Genomic DNA, 11285 nt, shown 5'->3' with positions numbered 1-11285 from the left:
CCCCGTTGTTTGTGTGCCAAACTAATGATGACCCACTAGGAGAAGGGATTTCATCCATGTGACACCCACCACACACCTCTGCTGGCCAGGCACCTAGAGGTGGGATGGGAAGCCCTGGTGGAGGAGGAGAGAAGCTGGGGTGATGGAGGGAGGAGTCTTAGCCAAGAGTCTCCTTCATGTTCATCCCTCATCAATTAACTCTTGCAGGCCACCAGAGTAGCAGAAAGATCTTTGGGCTGTATCCCCAGGGCTCTCATGCCAGGCTGGGCGCAGTGGCTCATTCCTGTAATCCCAGCACTTTGGGAGGATGAGGCAGGCAGATCACCTGAGGTCAGGAGTTCGAGACCAGCCTGGCCAATATGGCGAAACCCTGTCTCTACTAAAAGTACAAAAATTAGCTGGGTGTGGTGGTGTGGACCTATAATCTCAGCTACTCGGGAGGCTGAGGCAGGAGAATTCCTTGAACCCGGGAGGCAGAGGTTGCAGTGAGCCAGGATCATGCCATTGCACTCCAGCCTGGGCAATAGAACAAGACTCTGTCTCAAAAAAAAAAAAAAGAAAAGAAAAAAAATGCATCCTCTAAGCAGCCCCCGTCCAGTCTTCCCCGACCATCCCTCAGAGAGCCATGTACAGTTCTCAGAGCCCTGCGGTGGCTCTGCTACCTTCACGATCACTCCCCCAAAAAGCTGGCCCCAGCAGGCCTCCCAGAGTTGGGTCCCTTCTCAGCTCTTCAGCCTCATTGCCCCCATTCCCCCTCTTTACCCCCACTTCTGCCAAACCAAACCCTTGAGCGCTTCCTCAGTCTGCGCATTGCTCCATGCCCCAACCTTCATATTGCTGGCCTTCTTCCAGAACATGCTCTCCCCATCATCATGACTCTCCGTTAAGAGTGCTCCCTGCCACCCCTTCCTGCCCTGCTGGGTCCCTTGTGCCTCCATCTCATTATTGTGTGAATGGCTAATGTCCCCTCCTTGACAGGGTCATCTCTGAGGGTAGGGATGTGACCCTAGTGCATAGATGCTCAGGGATGTTTAGGGAAGAAAATCATCAAGAGACCCAGATTTGAACCGCATCTGTATCACCTCCCAAACCACGTGCCCTTGGCCTCCCTGGGCTTTGATGCCCTCATCAGTCCTGCATGCGCTGCCAGGCTACTGTGAGCCTCTAATGAGCCTGTGTTGACAGATGAATGCATTCTTGGGAGGACTAATCAACACACACAACTAAGGCCAAGAGAACCAGGGTTTCTACCCCAGGGACCCCCTCAGCCCCACCCTCTAGCAGCCCTGGAGCTGGGTCCCTCTGCCTGTCCCAGGATGCAGTCAGAGGCTTGAGCTTCTGGAAACTCTTGGATCTTGTCCCTGCTCCTCCCAGTCCTGCCTCGGCTCCAGGCGTCTATCTCTCCAGCTATTTTATTTTCTGATCTGGAGTTCAAAAGAACAGATCTAGGAGTGACAGCCATGGGGAACAACAGCCAGCAGGCTCATTCATGTTGGCCCAGATGAGAGCCTGCAGGCTGCCCACCTCTCCCCGCTGGGTCTGGGCACCCAGAAAGGAGGGCGTTTGGGTTCTGGTTCTACGGGCATCAAAGGCCAATGTGACTGAGAACAGCAGCTCTAGTTAGAGGCAAGGCCAGTTTGGGGCCAAGAGCAGGGGGAGGGGGGAGCCTGGTCTAATTAGAGCCTTAACATGCTCGTTTGAAAGCATTTTCAGATGTCCCCAGCCCTGCAGGCAGGGGTGGTGTAATAATAATAAAACAACATTTGCATAGAGATTTCATTTACAAAGCACTTTCTCAGGGGTGGGGTGGCACTGGGTGGCCCTGTGGAATCCTGGCTGGGAGGCCGCCCTGGCCTTGGGTCGGTTCCGCCCTCCAGCCAAGCTGGCGATTGTGTGCGAGGTAAACAAAGCGCCATTCATCCAACTGTTTCCGATTCCTCTGCTCTTCATTCCTTTTCCCTGTCTCCCGTGAATAGCTCACTCTGGGCTTGTCACTCAGGCCAGAAAACGGGGTCAGGGGTCCCAGAGGGAGACCCCTTCCCTGATGGGAAGAAGCAGGGAGGTGGGACGGCTCCCTCCCTCTGCACATCCCACCACCCCCAGCTCTGGCAGAATAACAGCCTGGCTGCGGTTGGTTTGTGCAACGCTTTGCTAACCTGTGGCGGTGTCTTCATGGACAAAGTATGAGCCCAGGTTTGGTAATGTCTGCGTGCACGCCACGTTTGTGTTTGGTAACATGCAGAGATAAGCAGTTTGTGGGGCTCTGCGAATCCCTCCCTACCCGAGTGGGCCTTGTGTACACAGTGTGGGGGCGAGGGGCCCTGGGGTGTCTGCCCCTGCACTGGGTGGGCGGGGTGAGGCAGCTGGGCCCCACTCTTACACAGCCCAGGCTGGAGAGTCGCCTGCAGTCACCTGGCCTCTGGCACCCTGGGGTGAGGCATTGGGCGCTGGCCCCTTAAGGGCCTCTGATGAGCTATATCGGGCCCACCTGCCTGGGTTCCCGAAGCTTCCGCAGCCCCAGCCGGAGATGGAAGATGCAAGAGGTCATTGCGGGGCTGGAGCGGTTCACCTTCGCCTTCGAGGAGGATGTCGAGATGCAGAAGGGCACTGGGCTCCTGCCTTTCCCGGGCATGGACAGTGAGTGAGGATGGGGCCACGATCCCTCCCCTACCTCCCCCGCTTTCTTTTTTTTGAGGTGGAGTCTCGCTTTGTCGCCCAGGCTGGAATGCAGTGGCGCCATCTTGGCTCACTGCAAGCTCCACCTCCGGGTTCACGCCATTCTCCTGCCTCAGCCTCCCGAGTAGCTGGGACTACAGGCGCCCGCCACACGCCTGGCTAGTTTTTGTATTTTTACCACAGGCGGGGTTTCACCGTGTTAGCCAGGGTAGTCTCTATCTCCTGGCCTCGTGATCCACCCGCCTTGGCCTCCCGAAGTGCTGCGATTACAGGTGTGAGCCACCGCACCTGGCCTCCCTCCCCCTACCTTCTCTACAGGTCTCTCTGCTCAACTCCCTGATGCAACGGCCCCTTCTCTGTCTCTCTCTCCTGTGGCTTCGGGGCAACCCATTTTCCACACTGAGAGAGGCACAGAGAGACGATGAATTGAGAAGCCACACTGGCCTCCCGAGCTCCTGGGCCAGCCTTGAGCACCTCGAGCTCCTCTGTTTCAGAGTTGGGGGGTTAAGGGTTGAGGTCTGCTGGCTGGCTCTGAAGGTTAACCTCTACAGGGCCCAGATTTGAGGGCCCACAGGCCAGAGCCTGGGGGAAGTCTAGGTGGGACATGCCAATAGGAGGTGGAGGCTCCTGGGACAGCTGCAGCCTCTGGGGAAGCTACCTTCTCCGTTCCCTTTTCTTCTTCCAGAGTCGGCCTCAGCTGTGTGCAACTTCTTCGCTAAAGGACTCTGTGAGAAAGGTGAGTTACTGGGCAGGCCTGGGCTCCGAACCGGGTGAGTGTAGGGTCTGTCTGAGCTACACCCAGCAGGGGCTCTGCCTGGCCTGGGACAGGGTGTCAAATTTGCACCTGGGAAGGGAAAATTGGGATGGAACGGAATTTTATTTTTATTTTATTTATTTTTAGATGGAGTCTCGCTCTGTCGCCCAGGCTGGAGTGCAGTGGTGTGATCTCGACTCACTGCAACCTCCGCCTCCCGGGTTCAAGCGATTCTCCTGCCTCAGCCTCCCGAGTAGCTGGAACTACAGGCGCCCACCACCAAGCCCGGCTAATTTTTGTATTTTTAGTAGAGATGGGGTTTTGCCATGTTGGCCGGACTGGTCTCAAACTCCTGACCTCAGGTGATCCACCTGCCTGGGCCTCCCAAAGTGCTGGGATTACAGGCATGAGCTACCATGCCCAGCCATGGAGCAGAATTTTAGACTTACAGGTAGACAAAGGGTAAGTGGGTGGATCCACCGAGCAGCCTGCCGCTCCCCTAAGATTTCCCCACCTCAGCAGCAGTCTTCGTAGTTTGCAGTTCGCATCAGGGTAATCAGGCTGCCTGGTAAGGGATTTTTCTTTCTTTCTGCCTTGCTGGGATGGGCATGTGTCTGAGCTTTGGCCTGTGCATTCCCAGGAGGCTCCAGCTTCTTGATGTTTTTCTTCCTAGCTAGACAGGAGGCCTCCTTCTTCCCCAGTCCCATGCCCTGACTCAGTTTGGAAACTGGTCAATTGTCTCATCCATTCCCTGTGCTCTGAGGTAGCACTAGCCACCGTCTTTTAAATGCTGTCAAAAAGCATCCTCCACTTCTCTCCTGCCCTGACTTTGGGTCAGTGCCCTCTTCCTAGGCCCCTCTCCCCAAATGCAGCCATTCTGGGAAGGCCTGACTCAAATACAAGAGTTTTCAACTTTTCTTCTGGCTCTTGGCTCACGTAGAGGCTCTTCCCACAGAAATACACAACTGCCCAAAATAAAAAACACACACACACACAAACTGGCTTCCAATGTTAGGGTTTCCCAGTCTTGCTTGCCTATACATTTGGGTTAAGAAAGCTCCCTGGTGTGAGAGTTTAGGACATGCTTTCTGATCCAAATGACTCTGTCCCTGGAAGCTGGGGGGCTGGAGGGGACTGGGCAAGGAGGACCTGGGACCAGGGTCACCCACCTGCCTTGTTTGTCTTGGAGCCAGCCCTGGACCATGCAGGGAGAAGGGAAATGAGATCACTGGTCACCCAAGGGCTTGTGCACCCAGGACCCTGCAGGCTCAAATGTGGGCTGTGTGGCGTCTCCTCAGCTCAGCCCATCCAGTCCCTAGATCAGCGGTTCCTAGCAATACCCTTTTGCAAAGAAAGAAAGCTATTGTGGTGGAAGGTCAGAACCAAGCAATTCAATGGCCAGCAGTGGAGGGTAGGGGTTATTTAAAAAGAGCACCTTGGCCAGGAGAGTTGGCTCACACTTGTAATCCCAGCACTTTGAGAGGCAGAGGCTGGAGGATCGCTCAAGACCAGCCTGGGCAACATAGCGAGACCCCATCTCTACAAAACATAAAAAAAAATTTTTTTTTAAAAAGGAAAAATGGAAATAACACCTCCCCTACACCCCAAATTATGTCAGAGAACTGGCCAGGCATGAGGCTGGACCTGCTTAGAAACTCAGGAACTGCTAGCCTGGGACATGGCAAAGCCCCGTCTCTACAAAAAATTAAAAAAATTAGCTCAGTGTGGTGGTGCATGCCTGTAGTTCCAGCTACTCGGGAGGCTGAGATGGGAGAACTGCCTGAGTCTAGGAGTTTGAGGCTACAGTGAGCCATGACTGTGCCATTGCATTCCAGCCTGGGCAACAGAGTAAGATCCTGTCTCAAAATGAATGAATGAATGAATGAATGAATGAATGAATGAATGAATGAATATAAAGAGAAAGAAACTTAGGAACTGGGTGTCCTTCCTGCTAATAGCAATGCAGACTTGAGTGATGATGATAAAACAGTTAACTGTAACATTTCCATGGAATATTACTTATAAATCATTACAAAGTTGGCTCTTCTGTCACCCTGTTAGGTCTCTGGAATCGGGAAGCATAACATTTGGTGTTTTTGAAGATGGGAATTCAACGTGCCCTAACTGAGCACTTACTATGTGCCAGGGGCTGGGCTGGGTGTGGGGATTCCGGGCTGGAAAGCCTGGCCCTGCTCCCTGGCAGGATGAGAGGGGCTGTTAAGCACTGTGGGAATGAAAAGGAGGCAGCTGTTCTGAGCCCAGGTGCTTCCCTGGAGAAGGGCATGACACGCCAGTTAGACGGGAAGGATGGGCAAAGGTGTGGTAGCGGAAACAGCTGTGCATTAAGAAGAGCTTGCCCTGGCCAGGCACGGTGGCTCATGCCTATAATCCCAGCACTTTGGGAGGCTGAGGCAGATGGATCACCTGAGATCAGGAGTTTGAGACCAGCCTGGCCAACACGGTGAAACCCTGTCTCTACTAAAAATTAAAAAAAATAGCCAGGTGTGGTGGTGGGCACCTGTAATCCTAGCTACTTGGGAGGCTGAGGCAGGAGGATCACTTGAACCCGGGAGGTGGAGGTTGCAGTGAGCTGAGACCACGCCATTGTACTCTAGCGTGGGCAACAGAGCGAGACTCTGTCTCAAAAAGAAGAGCTTGCCCTTCATGCTGCCTCGGCCCCCAGTTCTTGCCCCTACAGGGTCCAGGTGAATGGATAAGGGGAGAGTCGCTGGGGACTGAGTCGGGTACCCTCCTGGGGAATCCCCGGGAGGGCTGAGCCTGGCCCAGGTTGTGGATGAGAGGCCTCCCAGCCAGGTGCTCTGGCATCTCCAGGGAAACTCTGCCCCTTCCGACATGACCGAGGGGAGAAGATGGTGGTGTGTAAGCACTGGCTCCGGGGGCTGTGCAAGAAGGGTGACCACTGCAAGTTCCTGCACCAGTATGACATCACCAGGATGCCCGAGTGCTACTTCTACTCCAAGTTTGGTAAGGCCTCCTCCTGGCTCGGCGCCTCACCGTGGAGGGTGGCAGTGTGGGCTGTGAAATGGGAAGAAGGTTTCTAGAGGAGGGGGCCGCGCAGAGGAGGCTGAACATGTCCCTAGGCCGGAGAGACCTGTCTGAGCCTCGGGTGCCTGTTCTCCAAACCCCCAGACAAGCAGTAGTACAGCCTGAAGTCCCTGCCCTTTACTGCCCCCAGGATCAAGGTGCTTACCAGTTACCCCCAAAAGGGAAGAGGGCATTGTTGCTCTCCCCAGTCCTGGTTCATCACACACCCAGCCTGGCTATTTGGAAATGTCTCAGTGAGCCATCTCTCAGGCCCCGGCTAGAACTTCCTGAACATCAGGCCTTCAGAGCCACATTCACGATGCCTGCTGTACCCTCAAAGCCCCTGTGCCACTGTCTGCTCTTCCAACGGTCCTGCTATTTTAACTCTTACTTTAGAAGAAACTTTGCATTGTTTCCATGAATGGAGAACTAGCATCACTTGTTGGAAATCAAAGGTAACTGTGAACATAAATCCATGAGGTTCAGAAGTCTGGCACCTAAAATCATCTTGTGTGGTCAAGCCTCAACCAGCATCTTGCCTCCCTCTGGCTTCAAGGCATCCTTTGTCCTTTTATTTTATCTATCTATCTATCTATCTATCTATTTTTTGAGACAGGGTCTCACTCTGTCCCCCAGGCTACAGTGCAGTGGCGTGATCTTGGCTCACTGCAAACTCCACCTCCCAGGTTCAAGCGATTCTCCTGCCTCAGCCTCCTGAGTAGCTGGAACTACAGGTACCCACCACCACCATGCCCGGCTAAGTTTTGTATTTTTAGTAGAGACTGGGTTTTGCCATGTTGACCAGGCTGGTCTTGAACTCCTGACCTCAGGTGATTCACCTGCCTCGGCCTCCCAAAGTGCTGGGATTATCCTCGTGAGCCACCGCACCTGGCCTCCTTTGACCTTTTAATCAAGGGACTGTTTATGGGGCAGCTGCAGCCACTTTCCCACTTATCTAAGAAAGGAATTTGTGAATGTGCTTCAGGTGTCACCCTTCACAATACAGTTCTACGGCTCAGAGCTTTTCGGAGCTGGAAGGAGCCTTACGGATTATCTAGTTCCGTGGTTTTCGAACTGTATTCCAAAAAGAGTGACCTGCAAGGAGAGAGCTGGCAGAATCCCCTAGACGCCCCTGACTCAGGAGGCTTGGCTTCCAAATGTGGCTGGAGCCAGCTTCAGGGCCTCCCAAGTGGCTGCTCCTCGTTAGTGCCAATGGGAGGGTCCTGGGTACCTGAGAAGGAGGCAAAGCATCACCTAGGCCAGTCAGAGCCCCTCCCAGGCTAATATTCCATTTCCTGCCTGCTCCTGGAAGGCGAAGGCATGGCAGTTCCTGAGAGCTGCCCCCAGGTCTGCCCTGAAAGGACAATGTTTATCCAAGCTCCCCTTGGTCACTGCCTAACATTCTGTGACTTTAGTAATAAAATGCCACCTACTTAGTTATTCCTTCAATAGCCTTGATCAGGTGCTCCTGGGCATGGATACAGGAACAGGACCAGGTCCCCCTCGGCCCCCAGATAACTCCAATTAGTAGGGGACAGACTTGTAAGCCCATGATTACAAGATATAATCTACGGTTCTTACAGTAAATGAACGCATATGGCTTTCGAATATCAAAGTGATGATCAGTGTAATTGGTGTTGCTGGGGAGGTGTGGGAGTGGGAAAGAGTCACTGGAAGCGCCTGCTGTCTGAGGTCTTCAGCCCAGTACCCCCGTCTCTGAAAGGCGGACTGAAGGCTGAGGTGCTGCTGCCACCTGCTGGCCAGGCCAGGAATGCAGCGACGTGCGCCCAGCAGAACGGCAACCAGCGTAGATGACTTGTTATCTCCATCCGTCAAATGCCGGCTAGCATCACCTAGTGGGTGATGTCACTTTGATTCATTAGAAAGCTCAAGCGCAGAGTCAGCATTCTGCCCAGTGCTGTACACTGACAATGAGCAAATGAACCCTTCATGAATGTGAGGAAGCTGAATGAAATGGATGTGGCCTTTTCCCGTCTCTGAGCCCTGGAATTCTCTGTGAAATGAAGGGGCTGGGAAAGAATGGTGGTTTTAAACTCTTAGGAATCGGGGGTACTCTCTCTTTTTTTTTTTTCTCTGAGACAGAGAAAATTAAGAGCCCTCTTAATTTGTCTTAGGAAGACAGCTCTGAAGGAAGCATGGGGGAAGATTCATCCCACTTTCGCGGAGAACTCATGAATCTTTCCAACTTCATCCTCCTTATCTACAAGTCAGTGCTTTTCAGAGCTGAAGGAGCGTCATTGCATATATTCCACTGATTTTCAAATTGCTCCAAGAAGATCTATTTTATACGCTAGGCCTCTACAGAGCAAGGTTTTGCCTGAAAGAAAGTACCCCTAGGCCAGGAACAGTGGCTCATGCCTGTAATCCTAGCACTTTGGGAGGCCGAGGTGGTGATCCTGAGGTCACCTGACGTCAGGAGTTTGAGACCAGACTGGCCAATATGGTAAAACCCCGTTTCTACTAAAAATATAAAACTTAGCCAGGTGTGGTGGTGCACACCTGTATTCCCAGCTATTCGGGAGGTTGAGTTGGGAGAATCGCTTGAACCCGGGAGGCAGAGGTTGCAGTGAGCCAAGATCGCACCACTGCACTCCAGCCTGGGCGACAGAGTAAAACCCTATCTCAAAATAATAAAATAATAATAATAATAATAATAGTAGTAGTAGCACCTGGGTAGCCCGGGCCCACTGAGCTGGCTCATTGTAGGAAATAAACTAAACCGGAGACTTGGTCTAATCCATAGAGAGATGATGACGCAGGCTTAGTATAACTGCAGGTATCCACTCTGCAGAGTGTTTCTTTTCATACCTGTGCCAACTTGAGCAGGGCTCTGCTTTTCTTTGCATTTCCACCAAGGGGAACAGCCTCCCTAGGCTCTGCAGGCAGCATGGGTTTTGTAGTAGAGATGAAGTGGGGGCTTCAGTTACAGCAACATAGAACTATCTCCACTTAATGTCGCAGGTCTTCTTGGCTCTCCTTGTTCCTGCTAGCCTCCAACTGCCTTCAGTTCCAATGCCTCCTTTTCCATTTGGGGTCCTGCCCCCACTCTTACTCTTCCAGAGGCATATATTCCGACCATGCCCTGCTTAACAAATAAGACTTGGATGCACCCTCTTTAGACTGCAGAAGGGATTAGACATACTCGCCGTCTTCAAAAAGCTGGTGACTCCCAGAATAAAGGCCAGTGTCTTCTGTGTATGTGAGGGGCAAGGTCAATCTGGTTTGGGGACACAGAAGTGACCACAAAGAGAAACTGCTTCTACAAAGAGTGCTGGGATTTTCAGGTGACTGCAGCAACAAGGAGTGTCCCTTCCTCCATGTGAAGCCAGCTTTCAAGTCCCAGGACTGTCCTTGGTATGACCAAGGTTTCTGCAAGGACGGTGAGGCCTTGGAAGCCAGGGAGCCCTAGGGGTTGTGGGGATCAGGGTGTGGGGGCTCTCAGCAGGGGAGGGGCCATTGTCCCGATGAGTCTGTGCCTTGCTGGAACCCCAACAGAAGGCCTTTCTGTAGTTCTCCAGCTCTGCCGTGACACACAAAACACAGCCTGGTGTGGGGCCATAACAGGCTTCTTGGGGCAGACTGACTTGGGTTCAAATCCTACCTTCAGCATGTATCAGCTGCATGCCCTTCTCCAAGTTACTGAACCACAGGAAGCTCTTGACACAGGGTGAGGCCCACAGGAAACACTTAGTTCATATGCGTTCTCGTCTGCATTCCACTTACCCACCTGGGGGATCCTGAGTGTTGCTTAAGCATGTCCTACCTTTCCCATTGCTGTCAGTCAAATTTAAGAGGCAGCTTCCCCCAGCAGGGTTCCCATGCCCTAAGCAACAGAGTTTCTCCCTCTCCTGTGTCTTCAGATAGGTTTTTCTTACTGACTTCTTAGTGCTATTGGTTTTAGGGATCTGGGCGGGGGTGAGGGCTGCTGAGAAGATCAGTAGGATTGTGGGTTTAGCTTTTCCTTTTCTTTCACCCAGGCTGGAGTGCAGTGGTGCGATCTTGGCTCATTGCAACCTCTGCCTCCCAGGTTCAAGCAATTCTCCTGCCTCAGTCTCCCAAGTAGCTGGGATTACAGGTGTGCATCACCACGCCCAGCTAATCTTTGTATTTTTAGTAGAGACAGAGTCTCGCCATGTTGCCCAGGCTGGTCTCAAACTCCTGGGCTGAAGTGATCCACCCACCTTGGCCTCCCAAAGTGCTGGGATTACAGGTGTGAGCCACCCCGCCCAGCCAGGTCAGCTTTTCCTCAGCTATACGTCCCATACCTAAACAAATAACAGACAACAAAGTATGGTTCATATCCACGCAAGTCCTCCAGGACACAGCATGTCAGTGACACTTCCGACTCGATATCAGGACTTGCCAGCTGACACCTGCTCCCGCACATTCCAAGGTTCCCTTTCGCCACCCCTGTCTCATGGCTAGAAGTGGGTACTTTAGGGTGGTATGGAAAGGACGGGAAGATTTATCCACCCGTATTAAGTGAAGCCCCGATAACCATCCATACCCTTCCCAGGGAACTTTTTCATGTGTTTTCCCCTCTTGCTGAAACGGATCCTTCTCATCACTTTCTCTTTGCCCAGCAGGTCCTCTGTGTAAATACCGCCATGTCCCCAGAATAATGTGTCTCAACTATTTAGTTGGCTTCTGCCCCGAGGGACCCAAGTGCCGATTTTCTCAGTAAGTACGATCTTTCAGTTACCAACTCCCATCAGAGTGCTGGGCCTGGCCTTCTAGTTCTAGATCTTTCCATACCTTTGCTGGTCCATGGTGGAAAATGAAGCGTCTG

The 11285-nt window shown here is 52.7% G+C and overlaps 1 protein-coding gene across 10 annotated transcripts in view; it reads left to right on the top strand.

The window, feature by feature from the left end:
• The first annotated feature begins 2504 nt into the window (after positions 1–2504).
• Positions 2505–11285, top strand: part of CPSF4L (cleavage and polyadenylation specific factor 4 like) — a 20083-nt gene continuing 11302 nt past the window's right edge. For 5 of the 10 annotated variants that reach the window (XR_012426089.1, XM_065531935.2, XM_065531933.2 and 2 more), the window contains exons 1-5: positions 2505–2637; positions 3362–3412; positions 6263–6415; positions 9781–9876; positions 11083–11176. Coding sequence is in view for 9 of the 10 variants with exons in the window: in XM_065531935.2 (XP_065388007.2) it covers positions 2535–2637; positions 3362–3412; positions 6263–6415; positions 9781–9876; positions 11083–11176 (497 nt within the window). In the remaining variant the exon portion in view is untranslated. The remainder of the gene's footprint in view (positions 2638–3361; positions 3413–6262; positions 6416–9780; positions 9877–11082; positions 11177–11285) is intronic. The other 5 variants (XM_074020303.1, XM_065531936.2, XM_074020302.1 and 2 more) reach the window with 2 other exon arrangements.

The sequence above is a fragment of the Macaca fascicularis genome, chromosome 16 (assembly GCF_037993035.2).
Source record: "Macaca fascicularis isolate 582-1 chromosome 16, T2T-MFA8v1.1".
Taxonomy (NCBI): Eukaryota; Metazoa; Chordata; class Mammalia; order Primates; family Cercopithecidae; genus Macaca; species Macaca fascicularis.
The sequence above is the reverse complement of the archived record's forward strand: the minus strand, read 5'-3'. Positions and strand labels throughout refer to the sequence as shown.